The sequence below is a fragment of the Rhinolophus hipposideros genome (assembly GCF_964194185.1).
Source record: "Rhinolophus hipposideros genome assembly, chromosome: 5".
NCBI lineage: Eukaryota > Metazoa > Chordata > Mammalia > Chiroptera > Rhinolophidae > Rhinolophus > Rhinolophus hipposideros.
In genome coordinates, this window is record NC_138051.1 from 91,410,334 (window position 1) to 91,432,436 (window position 22,103).

General features: G+C 35.0%; 1 protein-coding gene across 2 annotated transcripts in view; it reads right to left on the reverse strand.

Annotated features, from left to right (window-relative positions):
- Positions 1–22,103, reverse strand: part of RPS6KA5 (ribosomal protein S6 kinase A5) — a 148,748-nt gene that overhangs the window by 34,337 nt on the left and 92,308 nt on the right. For both annotated transcript variants that reach the window (XM_081048776.1, XM_081048777.1), the window contains 2 exons: positions 5,839–5,922; positions 3,592–3,695 (listed from right to left, as the gene is read on the reverse strand). In XM_081048776.1, coding sequence (XP_080904902.1) covers positions 3,592–3,695; positions 5,839–5,922 — 188 coding nt within the window. The remainder of the gene's footprint in view (positions 1–3,591; positions 3,696–5,838; positions 5,923–22,103) is intronic.

Genomic DNA, 22,103 nt, shown 5'->3' on the forward strand with positions numbered 1-22,103 from the left:
CAATCTTGCCCTCCCCCCAGTCACCTGTCCCTGAATCAATTCCCGCTCTTGAGCCAGTTTGTATTACCCAGAACCTCTTGAATGAAGAGGAGGTGGATTGCCTTGAGGAAGGACCCACTAAATTTATACTGTTAATCTCTTTCCCAGCCTTCACCAAAGGGCCCTCTGGCCTTTTACCAGAATAACTACATTGGGGAAAAGGAAATAATCAGATCTTTCAAGGACTACTGGACTCTGGTTCTGAACTGACACTAATTCCAGAAGACCCAACATGCCGCTGTGGCCCACCATTCAGAGCAGGGGCTTGTGGAGGTCAGGTGATCAATGGAGATTTAGCTCCGGTCCATCTCACAGTAGATTTGGTGAGTTCCTGAACCCATCCTGTGGTTATTCCAAAGTTCCAGATGCATAATTGGAACAGACATACTTAGCAGCTGGCAGAATCTCCACATTGGTTCCCTGAACTGTGGAGTGAGGGCAATTACGGTTGGAAACGCCAAGTGGAAGTCATCTGAACTGCTTCTATCTAGAAAAACAGTAACTCAAAAGCAATACTGCATCCCTGGGGGACTGCCGAGATTAGTGCCACCATGAAGGACTTGAAAGATGTCGGGTGGCGATTCCCACCACATCCCCATTCGATTCGCCTCCTTGGCCCCTGTGGAAGACAGATGGATCTTGGAGAATGACAGGGGCTCACTGGGAGTTGCAACCAGGTGGTGACTCCAATTGCAGCTGCTGTTCCAGACGTGGTTTCATTGCTCGAGCAGATGAACACCTCCCTGGTGCCTGTAATGCAGCTGTTGATCTGGCAGGTGCCTGTTTCTCCACTCCTGTCCATCAGGCCCGCCCAAAGGAGTGGCTTTCAGTGGGCAAGGCTAGCAATGCACCCTCACTGTCCTACCACACGGTATATCGACTCTCGGGTCCTATGTCATAATTTAGTTCGCAAGGATCTTGATCACCTGCCCTTCCGTAGGATATCACACTGGTCCATTGTATTGATGACCTTGTGCTGACTGGATCTAGTGAGCAAGCAGCAGCAACTACTCCCGACTTATTGGTACGACGTTTGTGTCAAAGGGGGGAAAACACATCTGACTAAAATTCAGGGACCTTCTACCTCAGTGATTTCTGGGGATCCGGTGGGGGGGGGAATGTCAAGATATCCTGTCTAAGGTGAAGGATAAATTGTTGCATCTGACCCTCCTACAACCAAAAAAGAGGCCCAATCCCCAGAAGGCTCTGCACAGGCCCACCACTGGCTCCTCTTGTGCTCAGGCCTTTTGGAACCACCGGCTTCCCTGGGGGTCCATCTTGCTGATGGCAGATCGTGGGACTTCTCAGCCTCCATAATCATGTGAGCTGATTCTCTGTAATTCTTTGTAATAAACGTATGTTCCTTATAATAAATCTCCACATATATCTCCTATCGGTTCTGTTTCGGAGAACCCTAATATAGTCTATCTATTTGTAGCCATTCCAGTGTATGCAGTGGTACCTCATTGCTGTTTAATTTGCATTTCCCCAAAGATGAATGATGTTGATCATCTTTTCATGTGCCTATCTGCCACACATAGATCCTTCTCTGGTGAACTGTCCAAACTTTTTGCCCATGTTCAAAAATGGAGGTTGTTTTCCCCTTACATTTTGAGAGTTCTTTATATAAGTCTAGATACCAGTCCTTTATCAAACATGATTTATAATGTCACCAGGTCTGTGGCTTTTCTTTCCATTCTCTTAAAAGTTTCTTTTGGAAGAGCGAAATTTTGAAGAAGTCCAATTTATCAATGCTTTCTTTTATGGATCACACTTTTTGTGTTGTATCTAAGAAATCTTTACCTAACTCAAGGTCACAAAGATTTTTCCATTATGTTTTCTTCCAGAAATTTTATAGCTTTAGATTTTACATTTAGGTCTATGATCTGCTTTTAATTTTTGTATATGTTGCTAAGTATTTATAGAAATTCATTCCCCCCCCCACATGATAGCCAATGGTTCCAGCATCATTTGTTGAAAAGATTATTGTTTTTTTCCACCAAATTGACTTCACACCTTGTAATTTTAAAAAGGCAGTTGCCTGTATCTATGCGGTTTTATTTCTGACCTCTCTAAGTTATTTCATTGATGAGGTTTGTCTATCTTGATACCAGCACCACAGTCTCTTAATTACTGTAGCTTATAAATCTTGAAGTCATCTTTGGCGTACTTTTTCAAAGGTGATTTGGCTATTCTAGGTCTTCTGTATTTCTATATGAATTTTAGACCCAGGTTATCAATTTCCAGGGGGAAAAAAAAAGCCTGCTGGGATGGTGATTGTGCTGAATCTATAGAACAATTTGGAGAGAAATAACATATTAACTCCACGGAGTAGTTTCCTCACACTGTGGTTATTTGAGTACTTGAGGGGCACCTTCTTCAAATCTCTAGACCTGTGTCTCCTCTCTCTCTCTCTCTCTCTCTCTCTCTCTCTCTCTCTCTCTCTCTCTCTGTCTGTCTCTGTGTCTCTCTCTCTCTCTCTGCAGCTTTCTCCTCTCTGACACTCTGCCCTCACACTCCAGCTGCCTTGGTCTTCCCAGACTCTCAGTTCCATCTCAGCTCCGCCTGGGTTTCAGCCTGGACACGCTCTCAAGGCAGTGAGCTGGGCAGTCCCAGGGCTCACCTCGTGCTTCCCATCTCCCAGTGCTCACTGTCCTTCACTGCTAGATGGTCAAGGTCTTCAATACTGTTGTTTCAGATACTTTGCCCATTTAAAAAATTGTTTCAGACAGGAAAGCAAATCTGGTTCTTGTTATTCCATCTTGGTAAGTGGAAGTCTCAATTTTTAAATTTTAATGTCAAATCTGTTCTCAAAGTTATAAAATTCAAGTAAAAACAGGACAAAAACATAACTAGTAATTAGTATGTGTTATCACTGTTCATTTATTTGTTCATTAACTCATTTCATTCCAAAAATGTTTATTGAATTCTGCATAGTAAAGCACTGTGCTGGCACCTGAACATACAATGCTGAGGGTCAAAGCCAGATACGTCCCTTGCTCTCACACAGCTTACAATCTAGTGGGACAGACAGATATTAACCAAATAATTATAAACAAAAATGTAATACTGCAATTGTGACAGCTGCTGTGAAGGAAACTAATAGAATAATGCTATGATGCCCTGTAAGAGGGTGATTTTATGGTACTTGCTTCTATTGAGCCCACATCCATGAGTTGAAAAGTATCACTACTATTTTTTTATATTAAAGTCACAAAGTATGTATACAGTGGGAAGAAAGTATCTATCAAATAAACTTCTCAATATACGATGTACTTACTAGGTTAAAACAATATACTAAGTACTTCAGAACACACAAACATTATGACACTATCCCTATGAAACTTAAGATCTAATTGGGCACGTATAACATAAAGAAATATAAAGGTTATACATCTATATCCTATACGAATATAAATGGAAAATAACCACTTGCACATAATTTTGTCTATCGCCATTTTAAAATTTATTCTTTTCCATCAGTCTAATTGCAGAAATTTGATCAGTTCTTTTGAGGTAACAATATATTCATTTTATTTTGTTAAGTCTTACCGAGATATCTCAGCTTGGGAATTCTTCTCTCCATCAACAGTGAAAGGAGATGCTCCTGTTAGTAATTCATACATTAGAACACCTAAACTCCACCAGTCTACTGCCTGCAAAACAACAATTTCATTTGATAGAGTATTAACTAATACATATTTCATAAGAAAAAAATGAACAAAATAAAGCTATATTTGAAAAATATTTTAACAAAAAGATTTTGTACATAGCTTTCTATGCAAAGAGTATTAAATTAGCACATGCAAGAAAGACATTTAGAGAACTATCCAGGTATCCTCAGAACAAAATTTAAACATAGAACTTAAACATTTAGCCTATCAATCAAGGGGTCAAAAGTGTTTTCATTATCCTAAACTAGTAATGGTTTTACTTTTATTAATTAAAATTTTTTAAATTTAAAATAAAATAATTTTAAGTAAGTGAAATCTTTGGACGTATGATAAGGGAAAATAAGTATCAATTAGCATTTTTATTAATTATCCAGCTCCAATGAATATTATAGAATTCTTTAAAGTCAAAGAACAAAAATAAAAAAGATCCCATCTAAAGATGTTATTTTTTTCATAACACCTAAATCAATTCCCCTTATAGAACATATCACATAAATCTAAGAGTCTTCATTTGTGGGACGCATGATGAGATTTAAAGTAACATAAAATAAAATGTGATCTAAATTGCAAACTAATTTACAAATGCAGTTACCTGAACTGAGAACAGTGCAAATTGTATATAAATTAAAGAATCTCAATACGTTGAAAATTACTTCTTTTATAAATAGGCAAATCACGATTCAATAATGGTTGAATATACAAGCTTACACCAATGAGCTATTAACTGGATGCTAAAATTTTAAACTCTCTGCTTCCCAATTTCAGGGCCAAGGTTTCACAAAAATGATGCAAAATTTATGAGCACTGAGCTATTTTCAAGGTAATTTTCACATTTTAACAGCTATAAATTCCTACGAAATTCCCCAATAGTTTCAAAGAATACCTTAAAGCCAAAACCTGCAATTCAGTTCTTTCATTTATACAATTTTACTGCCATCTGAGTCAAGACCTTCCGAAAGCTTTGCTGTTGGATTTGAAACCATGCTCTTAAATTGATACAGTTCTGCAACAGATTCCTAGTCATGAAAACTTGAAGAATAGGCTTTAATTATATGATTAGTCATTAGCAAACATTCTCTACACTTAAGATATTTGGACTGCATATGTGGGATTTTTAAAGGGGATGAGAGAAAGGGGAAGATGAGGAGCAAAAAATAGTCAGAATTTCTTATTTGGAGAAAGTTATTAATAAAGCAAAAGAACTGAACAAATCTGTACCCTTTAGTACAGGAAGAAAAAACATGTGACCTAGATTTTAGAACATAATCACTTAGAAAGCATTTTCTAGTCTTCATTTTGCACATACAAAGGAAAGTGAGGAGAAAAAAACTGAGCTCTTTAGAGGGCTTAGAAAAACAAATTTAAGACTATCTTGAATGCTTAAAAGCGGATTTCTTTTTCCTGCAAGCGTTGTGACAATGGTTATTTCTGTTGAAGAGATAATCAATCACGTCTGTGGTATCTCTACGAAGTTAAAAGCTGAAATTGGGAATAAAAAAATACAAAACATTCTTTTTCAATGAAATCTTAGAAAGCAAATATGAACTAAAGGTGTCAGTCAACTATATGTTTCTGTATGTTTTTCTAACAAAAACCAGTAATGCCAAGAAGCACTGTCCAAATTCCTTCAGCATGACTCCGACAGGAACAATGTGAGGTTGATGCATTCGGTGACACCGCTGTCTTGTATTGTGGCTTAGCTGTGTCCTACAGTGCAGGTCCCGCGCAACAGAAAAAGAATGCTTTTTTGCTTTTAAATAGTTACAACTGGTGCTTTGTTCAAGATATAGACTCTTTTAATGGAAATAACAAAAATTATGATTTGAAGAGTTGGTTGATTCTGAGGTTTCCTTTAACAAACAGTGTTATTCTATAAAAGAAAAATTATCCTCACCAATAAAACCTGAAAAAAGGGAAATCTGGAGTGTCCTAACCTTTCCATTATCTCTTTCCTCCCAAACACGAGATGTCGTAATATGTTCATGTATACAAAGCAAAGCAAACAATGAAGGTAAGACAACGCCAGAAAGAGGACTGTTGAAGAGATTGTACCTACGTCATTAACTAGGATTCTTACTATACATTTTATAGAGATATACAAAAAAGTGTCAAAAATAGAACATACCTTGTCATGTCCTGAATCTCCCCCTCTGACGATATCTGGTGCCATGTATTCAATAGTTCCACAAAAGGAGTATGCTCTTTCAGCCTTAAACAAACAAACAAACAAACAAAAAGGGATAGGATTTCAAGGTAGTATGACAAGTAACAAAAAAAGAAAAGTTTATACTACATGTCAGTGGTTGAGATTACTACACACAACAAAATAAAGTGGTGGAAGGATCTACCTGGCAGACCCTCTTCTCAGTAGGACACGCCATCACTTATGTCCTGTCAGAGAGACTTCCCAGGCCTGAAACCCTACCATCATTCATTCAACCACGGATCCACTCATGAGTCCATTCATTTACTCTTCTTTTTCTGTATATGTGTACTTCAATTACTGGATTCTTTAACCATTCTTTTTTCTAAGAATGAAAATAGTTGTAGTAGGGTAACATGGACTGTCGAATACTTTATTGTATGGATGTCTTTATTTCCAGATGGGCACAGTTGGGAAAATAGTAGGAAACTTGGAGGGGGAAGGTAGACCAAAAGCTAAGAAGGGGAACAGGGAACCCCAAAATGAAAACATTTTCTCCTACCTTACTATCTTGTCTAGGTTTGGCATGGCTAATGGTATGTTTAGAGATGATGAGCAAAACTGTCTTTAAAAAGATTCTCTTAAACACAGTTGTTTCTCTTTTGCAGAATTTTAAAATGGGCTAATTTAATATACCAGCCTGAAAATTAATTTAAAAAACTAATTTTTTAAATGACCAACTGTGTCATATGACTCGTCCCAACATAATAAAGAAGAGTAAATATCTAAACTGTAATGCAGATATAGTAAGTAGGGACAAAGAAGTCCTCTTTAATAATATACATTCGTATGGCTACATCTGAAACTTTTAAAAGTACTTTGGTGCCACTAAAATACTTTACAAAACTATTTTAGAGGAAGCTTTTCAGTTTACACTTTACTCTTCTTCCACTAGCAAAGTTTCAAGAAAAATAAGCATTCCTCTTATTTACCAATTTTAAACATAAAGAACACTATTCCAGCAATGTTACAGAAGTGGTAGAAGCCCCCTACTCTGTTGGCTAAAAGTTAAGCCCAGAGACACTGGATGTAATGAATTTATTGAAACACTGTGGTAATAAATGTATTAAAACTACTTAACTGTAGTATATATAGACATTTATTAATACAATAAAATATGGTCTATAATTCATTTTTTATGTGCTGCATATACTGAAAGATTAATATCCCCTTAGAAACTAAAAAATAATTCAATTATGTGTAGATCTGCAGAAAAATTTTTTATTAGCTACTAGAATGTTACTGACTAGCTAATATAAATCATATATCAAATGTCATCATCTCTCTGCTTCATCATTCAGTATCAAATGTTAGTTTGATCAAACTACTGGAAAGATTAAAGCTAAATAAAATTGATTCCATATAAATTTGTGTATAAAAAGTAATAAATAATTTTTAACATTTTGTTAGACATGCTTAGAAAAAAATGTGTGTATTGGGAAGCATTCATCTGCTCACTGAATTATTTTAAAAAGACTACAAAAATACTTTTTTTAAAAATCCAAACTTCATAAAACTAGTGTTTTCAGTTAATACACTATTATGCAATAATCCTACTTTGCACATTAAGCAAAAAAAAATCACTGTATAGCTGATATGAAGAAACACATAAAAATTACTAAATTATAGTATTTATCATTTAATCTCATCTTTAAAACATATGCTAAATCAAGTTTAGGTAGACGAAAAAATAATTATCCAAAATGGTTTATGAGCAAAAAGACAATGGGTTTTGACTTAATGACGCTCTAAATTTTTACTTAGAAAACTAGTCTTTTTAGCAAATATAAATTTTCATTTATAGGCAGCTGCATCTCACAAACCATTTTGAAATTATGCATGTTTCCTTGTAAGTGTGAGACTGATTAAATTTAGAAATTTAAAGTCATGAAAATCTACACACTCTTTTTCAAAACACTAGCTATGTGTAAGTTCAGTGTAGAAAGCGTAGGAAACATACCGATTTTATTGATTACTACCCGAAAGGTCTCCCAGTCTCAAGCACTTCCCACGCCTATGTAATCTGACATTGGCAACTGTGCAGCTCACTTTATTATCTCAACACACAGGAAGCTGAGAACCACATTAAACGCTCAAAGGTGTTTCCTTCACCTTCAAGCTCTCTTTTAACTCACTTTGGCTTTTCTGGGTTTTTTTTTTTGGGGGGGGAGTAGGTAGTACCTACATTAATAAATTATTAATACATAATTATTTATTTGATAGAAATTCCAGGAGACAGAAAAATTAAAGCTTGAAAGTGTTGGGAAGGTCCAGTCACAGAGGAATAATAGTAAACAAAGACAAAGCATTTCTTAAGTCTCTCTGCTTTTTGAAAACATTGCCATTTCAGTCCCTTACAATTCTGTATAGGCTTCCTCTTCCTCTGCCCCAATGGAAGTGTTATTCCCTCTGGGTTCTTTCTCCCTTTTAGTGTCTTTCAAATAATTCTACAAAGATTACAAACTGATGAGGTATGACAAGGGAAGGTTTCTATTTGGAAGGCAGGAAAAATTGCAAGGTCATATTTTATGAACTACAGTATGATATAAAAAGGCTAGGATAACAGCTAAATTCTGTTATTTACTGTTTATTTCTTCAAAGTATATTTATAGTAATATTTTTCTCAGGGAGACAGGCAATTTAGACTTTAAGTCCATACTATTTTATAAGCAACATTACTTATTAAAGCTACCCCAGAGTAAAAAGACTGCGAATGAGAATGGGAAATTACTTGAATGTGAAAATAGTAAAAGCAATGTGTGTGCACCATATTGGCAGATAATACAGAATATTCTTGCATTTAAGTGATCGGCTGGTCAAAGAGGCTTCACTTCCTTAGAGAGAAGGACCAGATAACGTTGGATAAAAAACAACAAAAAAAACACCTGGTTTCCTTTTTAAGAAAAAATCCAAATAGGAACTCAACTGCCAAACTCTCAGGTATTTCTCAATAAACACTTGATTAAATAATTCCTACTTTTTATTTGCCAATGTTTTATCCTGATCTTCTCCACTTATGATAGATAAATCTGTGAGTTAAGTGTAAAATTACCAATGAAAACACTTTTTTCCGCAACCTGTTACTTTTTCCAATCCTAATTTTGACAAATCTCCTCACAACAACTATCTAGAAATGTTTGATTTAAAAAAAAGAAATATTGCATTGCCAATCACTCAAGACTGTGCACAGAAGAAAGGGCAAGTCCTAGGTGCCAGCCTAGGCCAGGAAGAGGGTGTTGAAAAGCAGGGGGGTGGGCATATGACCTATGCTGCAGCTGCACAAAGGGAGAGGTAAATTGTTACAGGTCTCAGCAATCCAGAAACTTCAGTTTTGATACTCTAATGAGGACAAAAGATGAGGCCCTCACTTCAAATGGGGTGGACTGAAATTACCCACTCTTGTGTAAACCTTAGAACCTAAGAAAGCTGAACCCTCAGTTAATGCAAAGTCTAGAAAAATAAAATTAACTCACTGGCACAGGCTTGTTTCTGTCTAGGCCCTAGCTTAAAAAACAAATAAATATGTATTAGGTCGGTGCAAAAGTAATTGCGGTTTTTGCAATTATTTTTAACCTTTTAAACCTCAATTACTTTTGTACCCACCTAATATATGCACCCACCTAATATATACACAATGGACTACTACGAAGCCATAAGAAAAAATGAAATAGTGCCATCTATGACCACATGGATGGACCTTGAGATTGTAGCACTGAGCAAAATAAATCATACAGAAAAAGCTGAGAGCCATGTAACTTCACTCATATGTGGGATATAAACTGAAAGCAACAAAGGCACAAGACAAACAAACAAAGAAACAAAAACTCACAGACACAGACGACAGTTTAGTGGTTACCAGAGGGTAAAGGGGAAGGGGGGTGATAGATGAGGGTAAAGGGGGATCAGATATATGATGATGGAAGGAGAACTGACTTTGGGTGGTGAACACACAATATGCTATATACATGATGTATTGTAGACTTGTTCACTTGAAACCAATGTAATTTTACTAACCATTTTCATCCCAATAAATTTAGTTAAAAAATAAAAAATCAAAACCAAATAATGTTCCTCTTGTGAAATCAAATCTCTAAGCTTGTGCCTCTTATAGATTTGGGGCCTGAATTTACTCCTGCTACCCATGCTATGGGAAAGTGAGAAAGTCTGGTCCAATGTCGTGATACTCTGGAACACATGACAGAATCGGAGAAATTCCCACAGTTTAGCTGGCCTAGGATTCACACGGACAAAGCCCTGGAGACATAAAATTACTAAATAAGTAAACTAGACTCCATAAATACAACAAAAGGATTACTTGAGACAGTAGAACAATAATCTATAAAAGACCAGTACGTTGTACAAGATGAAAGATATAGAAGGGAAATATTCATAAAACAATATAGCAGCATAGGAAAGATGAGAAAGATATGAAAATGAATCAAATAGAACTATATAAATGAAGAAATATGGTAATTAAAAATAGGCAGATTAAACAGAGTAGACACACCCGAAGGATTTGTAAAACAGGAGATAAGTTTGAGAAAATTATCCTGAATGTTTTAAGAGTCCCAAGCAAACTAAATAAAAATATACTCACAGGTGGAGATTTTCTATTTCTTAACTTGAGTGGTGGTTATAAGACTGTTTGCCTTATAGTAATTCACTAAGCCATGCTTTCGGTTTTTTGTTTTATTTTACAATAAAAAGATATAAAAAGAAAACTAGTCCATTCCTAGATATTTCTACACCCAGCTAGATAATCACTGAATACACAAAATAAAGGCACATTAAGACAAAGATAGAGTTTACTCTTCACTGATTCTTGCTAAAGAGACATCTAAAGGATGCACTTCAGAAATAAACTGAACTCACGAGAAAAAGAGCAAGGTGTAAAAAGCAACAGTGAGCAGAGGAAACAGGTAAACATGTGAGAAGATCTAAACAAGTACTGACTTTATAAAGCAAAAATAATAATTACATGACGATTAATTTGAAGAAATATAACATAAGGTGGGACTAAAATAATAAGTAACAATAATATATAAGATGATATATATATATATATAGTCTAACATATATATATATATATATATATATATATATATATATATATATATATATATAACTTTTAGGCCATTGAGGAAAATGAAATAAATAAATCTTAATCATATAAATAGAAGACAGAAAAGGAGGGGAAAAAAACAAAGAAAAATTATGATAAAGAAAGACACACAAGAAGATAATAAAAATAAATTAAAATTTATCTGTAGTCATAATATACAGATTTAACTCACCAGTTAAAAATCAGAAACTCTCTGGATCAAAAACAAAATCCAGTTACATGTTATTTGTAAAAGGCAGAACTAAAACATAATGACAAAAAAATATTGAAAGTGAAGAGACAGGAAAAGATGTATTAGACCAGCACCAACCAATAGAAAGCTGGAGTATCTTATTAATAGCAGGAAAATGAACTTTATGGTAAAAAGTATTATCAGAATTGGGTAGGGTCATTACATAATAACAAAAGGAACAATTCCCTAGGAGAGTAACACTATTCCAAGCTTGAATATCATAAAAAATTTCTGAAGAGCCATAAAGGATATAAGCAAAAATGGAGAGATGTTCCGAAAGAAATGAACAAATCCACAATTAGAGTGGGTATTGTAACATATCTCCTCTATAATTGACCAATCAAACAGGAAAATAATTAGTGAAGCTATGGAAGATTTAACCCATGTTCATGAATATATACAAAATTTTATATCTGCCAATTAGAGAATACACAGTCTTTTCAGGTACACATGACACATTTATAGAAATTAATTTTGTAATAGGTCACAAAATCAATTTCAAATACCACACAAAAGAATCATATATTTTTTCTCCAAACAGAAAGCAAAATTAGAGCTCCTTTACAAAACAATCCTATGTATTTAAAAACTTAAAAACTCATTTCTAAATAATTCATAGCCCAAAGAAAAATACCACAATGAATATTAGAGATTAGAGTAATAATAAATATTATGTGTAAGAATTTGTGAGATACATCTAAAGCTGTTCTTAGAAAATTAAAGATTATAAAAGAAAGATTAAATATTAGTGAGCTGGATGTCCAACTCAAAAGTTTAAAAAAGAATTCTTTTACAATTTCTTTTACAAAAAGTAAAAGAAATGAAGTAATAAAGGAACATCATCAAAGAGAAAAGAAATGAGGTGCTTGACAAAATCTGTTTCTTGGAAGACACTAATAAAATGGATAAACCTCTAGCAAATTGATCAAGGAAAGAAAAGAAATGTTACACATCAATAATATTAATTAAAAAAATATTACAGCAGTTAAAATAGAGATTAAAAAATAAGGAAATTCTATGAATAACATAATGCCAAAAAATTTAAAAACAAAAATATAGTATTTTCTGTAAACATGTAACTTACCAAAATTGACTCAAGAAATTGAAAACTCAAATATAACTACAAATATTTTTAAAATATTAAATCATTAATTGAAAAGACAATCACACTCACCTAGAAGGGGGGAGAAAAAAAGAAAAATATACGTATATATCCTAATAGCATTCAGAGGAATCTTCCAGAGAAATAGGATCTCTATCTCAAATAAACTATTCCAAATTCACTTCATATAAAGACCAAGAATCAAGAAGACAGTGAAGAGGGAGGAAGAAGGTCGGGGCAAAGGAGGAAGGAATTACAGAATAAGAGTGAAGAGAAAGATTGCACCTTTCCATATTTAAGACTTACTGTAAAATCATGGCCTTTAAGAGTTTTGATTTTGACTCAGGGTGAGACAAACAGAAAGAAGGAATTGAGTGAAGAGCCTAGAAATAGATTCACAAACACACATAGGAATTTGGCATATGATAGAGGTTACATTTCATATCAGTAGGGAAAGGAATAACTGACTACTCAATGAATAGTTCAGTCAATTGGAAATGAAGTAAGATCCCCATGCCACTTTATATACAAAAATTAATTCCTGGTGAAAACTGATACAAAAATCGTCAACAAAATACTAGCAAACTGAAGTTCAAAATACTAGCAAACTGAGTTAAAAGGATTATACACTGTGACCAAGTAGGGTTTATATCTGGAATTCAAGTAGGGTCCAAGATTCAAAAATCAATTAATATAATACATCACATTAACAGAATGAAGAACAAAAACCATATGACTATATCAACTGATCCAGAAAAAGTATTGGACAAAATTCAACACCCTTTCATGAAAATAAACACTCAACAACAAACTAGGAATACAAGAAAACTACATAAAGACCATCTATGAAAAGCCCACAGCAAATATCATACTCGGTAGGAAAAACTGAAAGCTTTTCCTCTTAAGATCAGTAGCAAGGTAAGGCTACTATCCTCTAACCATTTCTATTCAATACAACACTGAAGTCCTGCTAGAGCAGTTAAAAGAAAAAAAAATCCAAGTTGGGAAAGAAGAAATAAAATTATCTCTGCTCACAGATACGATCTTATATGTAGAAACCCTAAAAATTACACACACACCCCCACGCCTCCCCCAAACTATTAGAACTACAAGCAAATACAGCAAAGTCACAGGACACAAAAATCAACATATGAAAATCAGTTACGTTTCCATAAACTAACGATAAACAATCCAAAAAGGAAATCAAGGGGGAAAATCCCATTTAAAATAGCACCAAATATAATAAAATACTTAGGAATTAATTTAGTCAAGGGATCAAAAGACTCTGACAATGAAAATTAGAAAATATTATGAGAGAAATTAAAGATACAAATAAATGGAAAGACATCTCTTACTTTCAGCATGGAGATTCCTCAAAAAATTAAAAATAGGGCTGCCACAAAACCCAGCATTCTACTTCTGGGTATTTATCTCAAGAAAACAAAAACACTATTTTGAAAAGATATATGCATTCCTATGTCCACTGCAGCATTACTTAGAATAGTCAAAATAAGAAGCAACCTAGGAGTCCGTTGATAGATGAATGAATAAAAATGTAGTATATATATAATGGAATATTACTCAGCAATAAAAAAGAAATCTTGCCATTTGTGATATGAATGAACCTAGAAGGTATTATGCCAAGTGAAATAAGTCAGACAGAGAACAACAAATACTGTATTATTTCACTTATATGTGGAGTCTTAAAAAGAAAACAAATGAAGAAACAAAACAAAAACAAACCCACAAACGGAAAACAAGCTGATGGTTGCCAAAGGAGAGGGAGATTGGAGGATGAGTGAAATTAAAAGAGAGAGAAATTAAAGAAGACAAGTAAATGGAAAGACATCCCATGCTCACGACTGGAAGATTTAATGTTGTTAAATTGTCCACACTACCCAAAGTGATCTAGAGTTTCAGTGTAATCTCTAGCAAAATCCCAATGACATTTTTTGCAAAATAGAAAAATCTGAAAACTCAAATGGAATCTCAGGGACCCTGAATAGATAAAACAATATTGAAAAAGAACAACAAAGTTGGAAGTCTCACACTTCCTGATTCCAAATATATGATAAAGCTACAGTAACTAAAATATTTTTATACTGGAATAAAGACAGACATATAGGCCAATGGAACAGAATAGAGAGCACAGAAATATACCTTCATGCATATGGACAAGTGATCTTTGACAAGGGTGCCAAGACCACACAGGGGGAAAGGACAGTGTCTTCAATAAATACCAGTGGAAAAACTGGACTTCCACAAGCAAAAGAATAAAGGTGGACCCTTACCTTACACCAAAAACAGAATTTAACTCAAAATGGACTAAAGACCTAAATGTAAGATCTAAAACTGTAAGACTTATAGGAGAAAACGGGGAAAGCTTCATGACATTGGATTTGGCAATGAGTTCTTCAATGTGACACCGAAAGCATAGGCAACAAAAGCAAAAATAGATAAATGGGACAACATCAAAGTTAAAAACTTCCTTCCATAAAAGGAAACAAGTGAAAAGAAAACCTACAGAACGGGAGAAAAAAATTGCAAATGATATACCTAATAAGGGGTTAATATCCAGAATATATAAAGAACTCCTACAACTTATCAACAAAAAAGCAGATAACCTGATTTAAAAATAGGTGAAGGACTTCAATACACATCTCCCCAAAGATGATAAATGGCCAAGAAACATATAAAAAGACACTCAACATCACTAATCACTAGAGAAAAGGTCACTAAAACAATGAGTTATCACCTCACACTCATTAGGAAGGTCACTATCAAAAAAAGCAGAAATCACAACCATAGGTGAGGACGTGGAGAAATAGGAACTCTTGTGCACTGTTGGTAGAAATGTAAAATGATGCAGTCACTATGCAAAACAGTTTGGAGGTTCCTCAAAAAATTAAAAATACAATTATCACATGGTCCAGCAATCCCACTTCTTTCTGGGTATATAGCCAAAAGAATTGAAAGCATGATTGCAAAGAGATATTTGTACACCCATGTTCATTGCAGCACTATTTACAACAGCCAGTAAGCGGAAGAAATCCAAATGTCCATTAGTGGATGAATGGATAAACAAAATGTGTACATACATTCATACAATGGAATACTATTCAGCCTTAAAAAAGAAGAAAATCCTGTCACATGATACAACATGGATGAAGCCTGGAGACATTATGTTCACCGAAATAATCCAGTCACAAAAAGAAAAATACTGTATGATTCCACTTATATTAGGTATCCAAAGTAGTCAAACTCATAGAAACAGAAAGTAGAATGGTGGTTGCCAGGAGCTAGGAAGAGGGGAAAATAAGGAATTGTTGTTCAATGGGGACAGAGTTTATTTTTGCAAGATGAAAAATTTGTACAGATCTGTTGCACCAATGGCATGACTATAATTAACACTACTGAACTATACACTGAAAAATGATTAAGATGGTAATTTTTATGTTGTGTGTATTTTACCACAATTTAAAGTTATAAAAAAATTCGAAGAATGTAAATCCTAAAAGATTAGTAAATTTGACTACTTTAAGATGTCAAATGTGAGAATGGCAAACACGCCATTACACAAAGTCAAAGACAAGTGAAAGACTTGGAAAAGAAACTCACAAAATATGTAATTATGCAAGATGGTTAGCTAGAATATTGAAAGAACTCCAACAAACCAATAACATCAGGAAAAAAACGTAACACTCTGATAGAGAAAACTCAGAAACCTAAATATATCTCAGTAGAAGAATGGAAACACTGGATAATCCATATAAAAGAGTATTCTACAGCAGCTAAAATGAATAAAAAATTCATATTTATCTACTTGGAAACATTTCAAATATAAGTCCAATAAAAAACAATTTGCAATATGATACGCCATTTATGTGCATAAATTTTATAAACACAAGTGACTAGTTTATATTGTTTAGGGATATATACATATGAAGTAAGGGTACCAAAACAACATTAAATTGAATCCACCATCCACTCGGCCTGAACCTGTGCAGCTAAATGTAGTTGGAGAGAAAAGCAGAATCAGGTTGACCAATTTCACTTCATGATCATGAACCTCAAGTGGGTCTTTAATGCTAACGCTGCCCAGCAAACACATGCATTTCCTAACCCATTCACTCTCCCCATCTTAGCTGCTTATTTTATATCTTCTCTCTTCTCAAACCTCCAGTGTCTCTTCCCTTCGTCACGCTCAAAAAAAAAAAAAAAAAATGGAAAAAAAAAGACAGACGCAACCAGAAAAGACCTTCCGGAAGCTCCACTACCGCTTGTTGACAGCCACCCACGTCTGTGCCCAGTAACTCAACCTTCTCCTCCGTTTCTAAGGATGACACGACCAAGCTACTAGCTACTGTATCTCCACTTGTGCACTCAAGTGGATTCCTCTTAAGGATAGTGTTGCAGCAATTTCCCCCCTTCTTTCTTGTATCGTTACATTCTTACATTCACCCCCAGTTCCTCTTCTGGATGGTGCCAACAAGCATTGTGACATCTGTCAGTTCTCCCCCCTTAAAACAAGAAGACCTCTCTTGACCCCACATCCTCCTCTACTATGCTCTCCACAGAATGACAGTATTGCTTTTTACAGGAAAACCCCAAGAGTTGCCTGCATTTGTAGAGGACAATAGTATGTCTTTTCCCATTCTCTCCTTGGGTTTCAACTGAGTCAATGCTCAATCTTCAGTCCTCATCTTACTTGATCTGACAACAATGTATTTGACATAGTTAATCATTTTCGTCCTTGAAACACTTCTTCATTTGGCTTCCAAGACAACACACTTCCCTGTTTTCTTCCCAACTCCCCGGTCCCTTTTTCTCAGTCTCCTTTGTTAGCTCTTCCTCCTCTCTTAGTCTCTTAATGTTGGAATAGCCTGCAGTTTAGAGCTTGGTCTTGTTTCTTTTCTATTTTATTCTTCTCTTTTTAGACCTGTTTTTCTTTTCTATCTGCACTTACTCCGTTGATATTCTCATTCACTTTAATGATTTTAAATATTACTTATATATTGGCAAATTCCAAATTTGTATCTCTCCCAAACTACAGACTCACTGCTGGGATTAATGCAACTGCTTTCCTAACTGGTCTCCATGTTTCTAGACTTGTCCCGCTACAGGACGGTCATGATTGGCAAATAGAATTACCCTCTAAAATAAATCACATCATGTCACTCTTCTCCTCAAAACTCTCCAGTGGCTCCCCACCTCACTCTTTGAGAGAAGCCAGTCCTTACAAGGGTCTTCAGTGTCCTGTTGGATTTGTATAATCCTCCTTCATTCGGACATCTCCTCAATGGGTAGTCAACAAGTGGTCCTTATTTCCTGCCACTGTAACCCTCACTCATTCTGCACACCCGCACTGGGCTCGTTCCACAAACAGCCTCGTATCGTCCCACCTTAGGGCCTTAACCCTGGCTGATTCCTCTACCCAGAAATCTCTTCCTAAGATATTGATATGGCTCAAGCTCTCACTTCCTTCATGTTTCTACTCAACTGTCATCTTCTCAGCGAGGCCTTTCCTGATCACCTGGTTTAAAGGACAACCTTTGCTCACCCTGATACTTCTATCTCTCTTTCCCACTGTACTTGTCTTCTTGAAACTCACCACTATCTAATATATTCCATACATATTTTACTATGTACCTGTTATTGTCGGCTTCCCTGTCTAGGGGAGAAATTTTTGTCTATGTTGTTCATTGCCAGATTCCAACACCTACATAGAACACTGCCTGAATCATAGTTGACATTCAATTGATACTTGCTGTATTAAGTGGGAAAAACCCACATACCACGTTTCCCCCAAAATAAGACCGGATCTTACATTAATTTTTGCTCCAAAAGCGCATTAGGGCTTATGTTCAGGGGATGTCATCCTGAAAAACCATGCTAGGGTTTATGTTTTCTGGTTAGGTCTTATTTTGGGGGAAACATGGTGTAATGCTTATTAACTGCATATGTGAATAGTGGATGCACAGATTCTGTTACATAATTTTCTCCATTTTTATTATATTTAAAATATTTATGATATAAAAAGTTTTTAAAGAAATCTGGAAAATATAAATATGCAGTGTCAGTACTCCAGCATATCTTTTCCTAAATTCCCCTTATGAGTTGAAATTCTCTCACACTTAGTATGGTTTTAAATCATTTTCCCTCTTTTCTTAGAAAATAGTCAAAATAATCTATATATTACTTATTCTTTTATAGGTTAATATATTCTATAGTAATAGAGTAATGTGATAGCTAAATATAGTTTTCAAGTAAATAAAAATTATATGTATTTACTATTATTTGAACAAATAGAATATATGATAGAAGTTTCTGTGAAAAGAATTTCAATTCAAAAGTTGTCCCTGCTTATTCTGTGATGTAATTTACATCACATCTGCCCATTGAACTTGCACTTGAACCTACCTTAAAATAATAAATACTATTATGCATAAATCTTACCACGACAGTACTTTATACTTTAAAAAGTACTATCATGAGCATTAACTCAATGTGACCATGTGACAATCCTATAAACTAGATATGACATACATTGTTTATGCCAAGACTGAGAGGGGTTAATGACTAAGAGACTTGCCCAATGTCACAGAGTCAGGAAGTTCTTTAGAACTAAAAAAGATCTTCCAACTTGAATATGTGGTCTTTGCACTACACTAAAATGCCTCTTGCATGTTCAAAAAAAAATAATGAATAAACATCATGTGAACTGAGCAAAAGTTGCATTTTTCTAATTAATGGAAAGAGAAAACAGTCACAAATCCATAGACCTTTTCCTTTTAAGTACAGCTACCATGGAAGTGGGTTATAATTAATTTAACTACCTCTGTTTTTAAATGTTGGGGGTGTTATCTTTCCTCTAGTTTTATTTATCTATCGCAGATTCATTTTAATATTCTGTTGTGAAAATTTTCAAATGTTCAATGTTAAATTACGAAAACGTACAATGCATATACAGGTAACCCCCCGTATAACACGGTTGTTAGGTTCTTAAAAATGTCGTGTTTTGCAAATCCGTGTTTCACGAAACAAAGAACTAGTACAAAAAAGGGGGTTCGGTTCAAAAAATTTAAAAAAGCATACTATTATATTTTTATAATTAAGAGAAATATCTTTATTAAAGCAATTTTTACCCAAAGTGTAACATATTAATATGTATTAAATAATGTTTTCGTCATCACTACTAAGCACCATTAACCGAGTGCGTTTTCTTTTTGGCAAGATATCTTCATCCTCTGAACTTAACACTCCACAAACAAAATGGATTTAAAATTTTAATAAATTTTAAAATTCTGCACTCAAATCTGATACGACATCCATGCTCGGATGAAAAATTTCAAATGAGATATCTTTTGCTCTTAAAAGCTCTTATTACACTCCGTTTTGTTCAGGGATTTCTCTAATTCTCAAACCGTATTAGAGTGAAACCATGTTATAGAAGTGCCATGTTATTCCGGGGTTGTCTGTACCATTTTAAAGTATAGGGTAATTAATAACACATGAATGTATCATTTTCACATTATTTGTTTACAAATAGGTAAGAACAGATACCCTTCACGTCTTTAAGGTCTTCAGTGTTAGAATCATATATCCAACACCTAGCGGATTGTCTGAGTCACAGTAAGAACTCAACAAATGTTTGCTGAACTGTACTCTCAAAAAATCCTATGAGGACCTATACTAGCCAGAAGATATTTAGAAATGTCTTCTTTTATTCTCAGAATCCCAAGGGGTTTATCAAATTCTGTGGTTGAGGAATGACATATCTGTAAAAGTATCAAATCTGAAAAGTGTTCATTATCATATAAAACATTTTTAAGGTTTCTAAAATAAATAAAATTTATCCTGTATACAATCCAGTTTAGCAAAATACAATTAGAAATAATTCATAATTAAATAAATAATTCATCATTAAATTATATGAATATTCAATGAGTACTTCTAGAATACAGGCCCATTAGGGCAAGGAATTTGTTACATTCACTGTATTCCTAGGGTCTAGTACAGTAGGTACTCAATAAATATTTGTTAAATTATTAAATTAACAAAGAGAGAGATGAATATTACACCATAAGCAGAAACTTCAAACTTACATAAAAAATAGATTCCTGAATATTAAATAGAAATACATTTCCCAGAGCAAATGAGGGCAGAATCTGTAATACATAAAACTGTGATATACTGAAAGAGAAGCAGATTTGGGTGAGAGATTAGCTTGATTTTGGAAATGCTGAGCTTGAGAAGCCTGTGAGAAAGAGTTCAGTGGAAATACACTATAGGCATGATTGGGTCTGCAGCCCAGAAGAGAAGTCAGGGTTGGCCATATATATTTGGGAATCATGGACATATAAGGAGAGAGTACAGCAGAAAAAGAGAAGAGTACCTAGAACTGAGCTGTGAGGAACCGAGGATTGAGCAGTCAGTTAGAAGAGGAAAAGTCTACAAAAGACAGAGAAGGAAAGTCAGAGGAGTGTCACAGAAGCCGAGGTGAGAGGCAATTTCCAGTTCAACATTACTAGGTAGTTAAGTAAAAGATAAGGAATAAAAAGAATCTAAGATTAAAGTCCATTGTGACCTTGTCAAGAACAATCTCAGCCACTTGGGAGGGGGTGCAAGTCAAATTAGAGCAGACTAAGAAGTGAGAGACGTGTGGGTAAGAGAGCATGTAAACAAATACTGAGCAAGAAGAACAACAGGACAGTAACTCAGAGGGAATATGGGATTCTGAGATTTTCTTTTTATATGTTTATCAGTCAGTCCATCCATTCGTCTCTCCATTAAAAAACTTTTAAGACAGGAGAGACTAGGTAAGCTTAAATGATTACAGAAACGGTCCAAGGGGAAGAAGAGGTCGAGAGGAGAGAGATCAGTTAGAGATAGAGATACATAATCTCTCCATATGGACTGGGAACCAAGGAAGAAACTCCTTAGACGGGGGTTTAAACTGAAAACCAAGGAGGTAGAATGGAAATGGACAAAAGGAAACTCACTCCAAGAAAGATGATGTTTCAGTATAACTGAGTTGGGCTGAGAAATGAAACCAAAAAGAAATGCTAGCTAATCAAAACAGAAATCGTTTGTTTGATAAAAATATTTTTAAGGTGGAAAGAATCTAGGTAGGAAACCTTGCTAAGCGAGGGCTTGGTGGAATGGGGGGAACAAAGGACCATTAGATCAAGTATTAGGGGGCTCAGAAAAGCTTCCTGAGCTCTGGGAATTAAACCTGAAGCCTAGCATGACAGAATGTTCTCTAGAGCTAAGAGCTGGTAGTCTTGACGGTAAAAGATAGACAAAATATAAAGCTTAATAGCACAAGACAATAACACATAACTATATTAAATGCAGCTGGACTGTATTCAGTGAATAAGAGAATCTATAAATCACTTCTCCACTTCAGATTGAATCCCAGGATTTCATTTTTGCGGCTACACAACTAGGTGCCCCAGTTATGGCCACCGATGAGAACTGCCTTCCTTGCCTTGAATGGCTGTTGACATGACGAATCTGTTGTGAGGAGTGACCTGGCTGATTTTGCCACGCAGCATACCTGACTAAGTTGTATTAAAACCCAACAGCTCTGATCCACGTTTGATTTTTGTTTTGGTTCCTAACATTTTTCTGTTCCCCAGGGCCAACGTCTGCCAAATGATCAGTCACACATGCCCATAAACATAGGATTCATGAGGTGATTCTTTCGTATTGTAGTACCAGAACCTAGC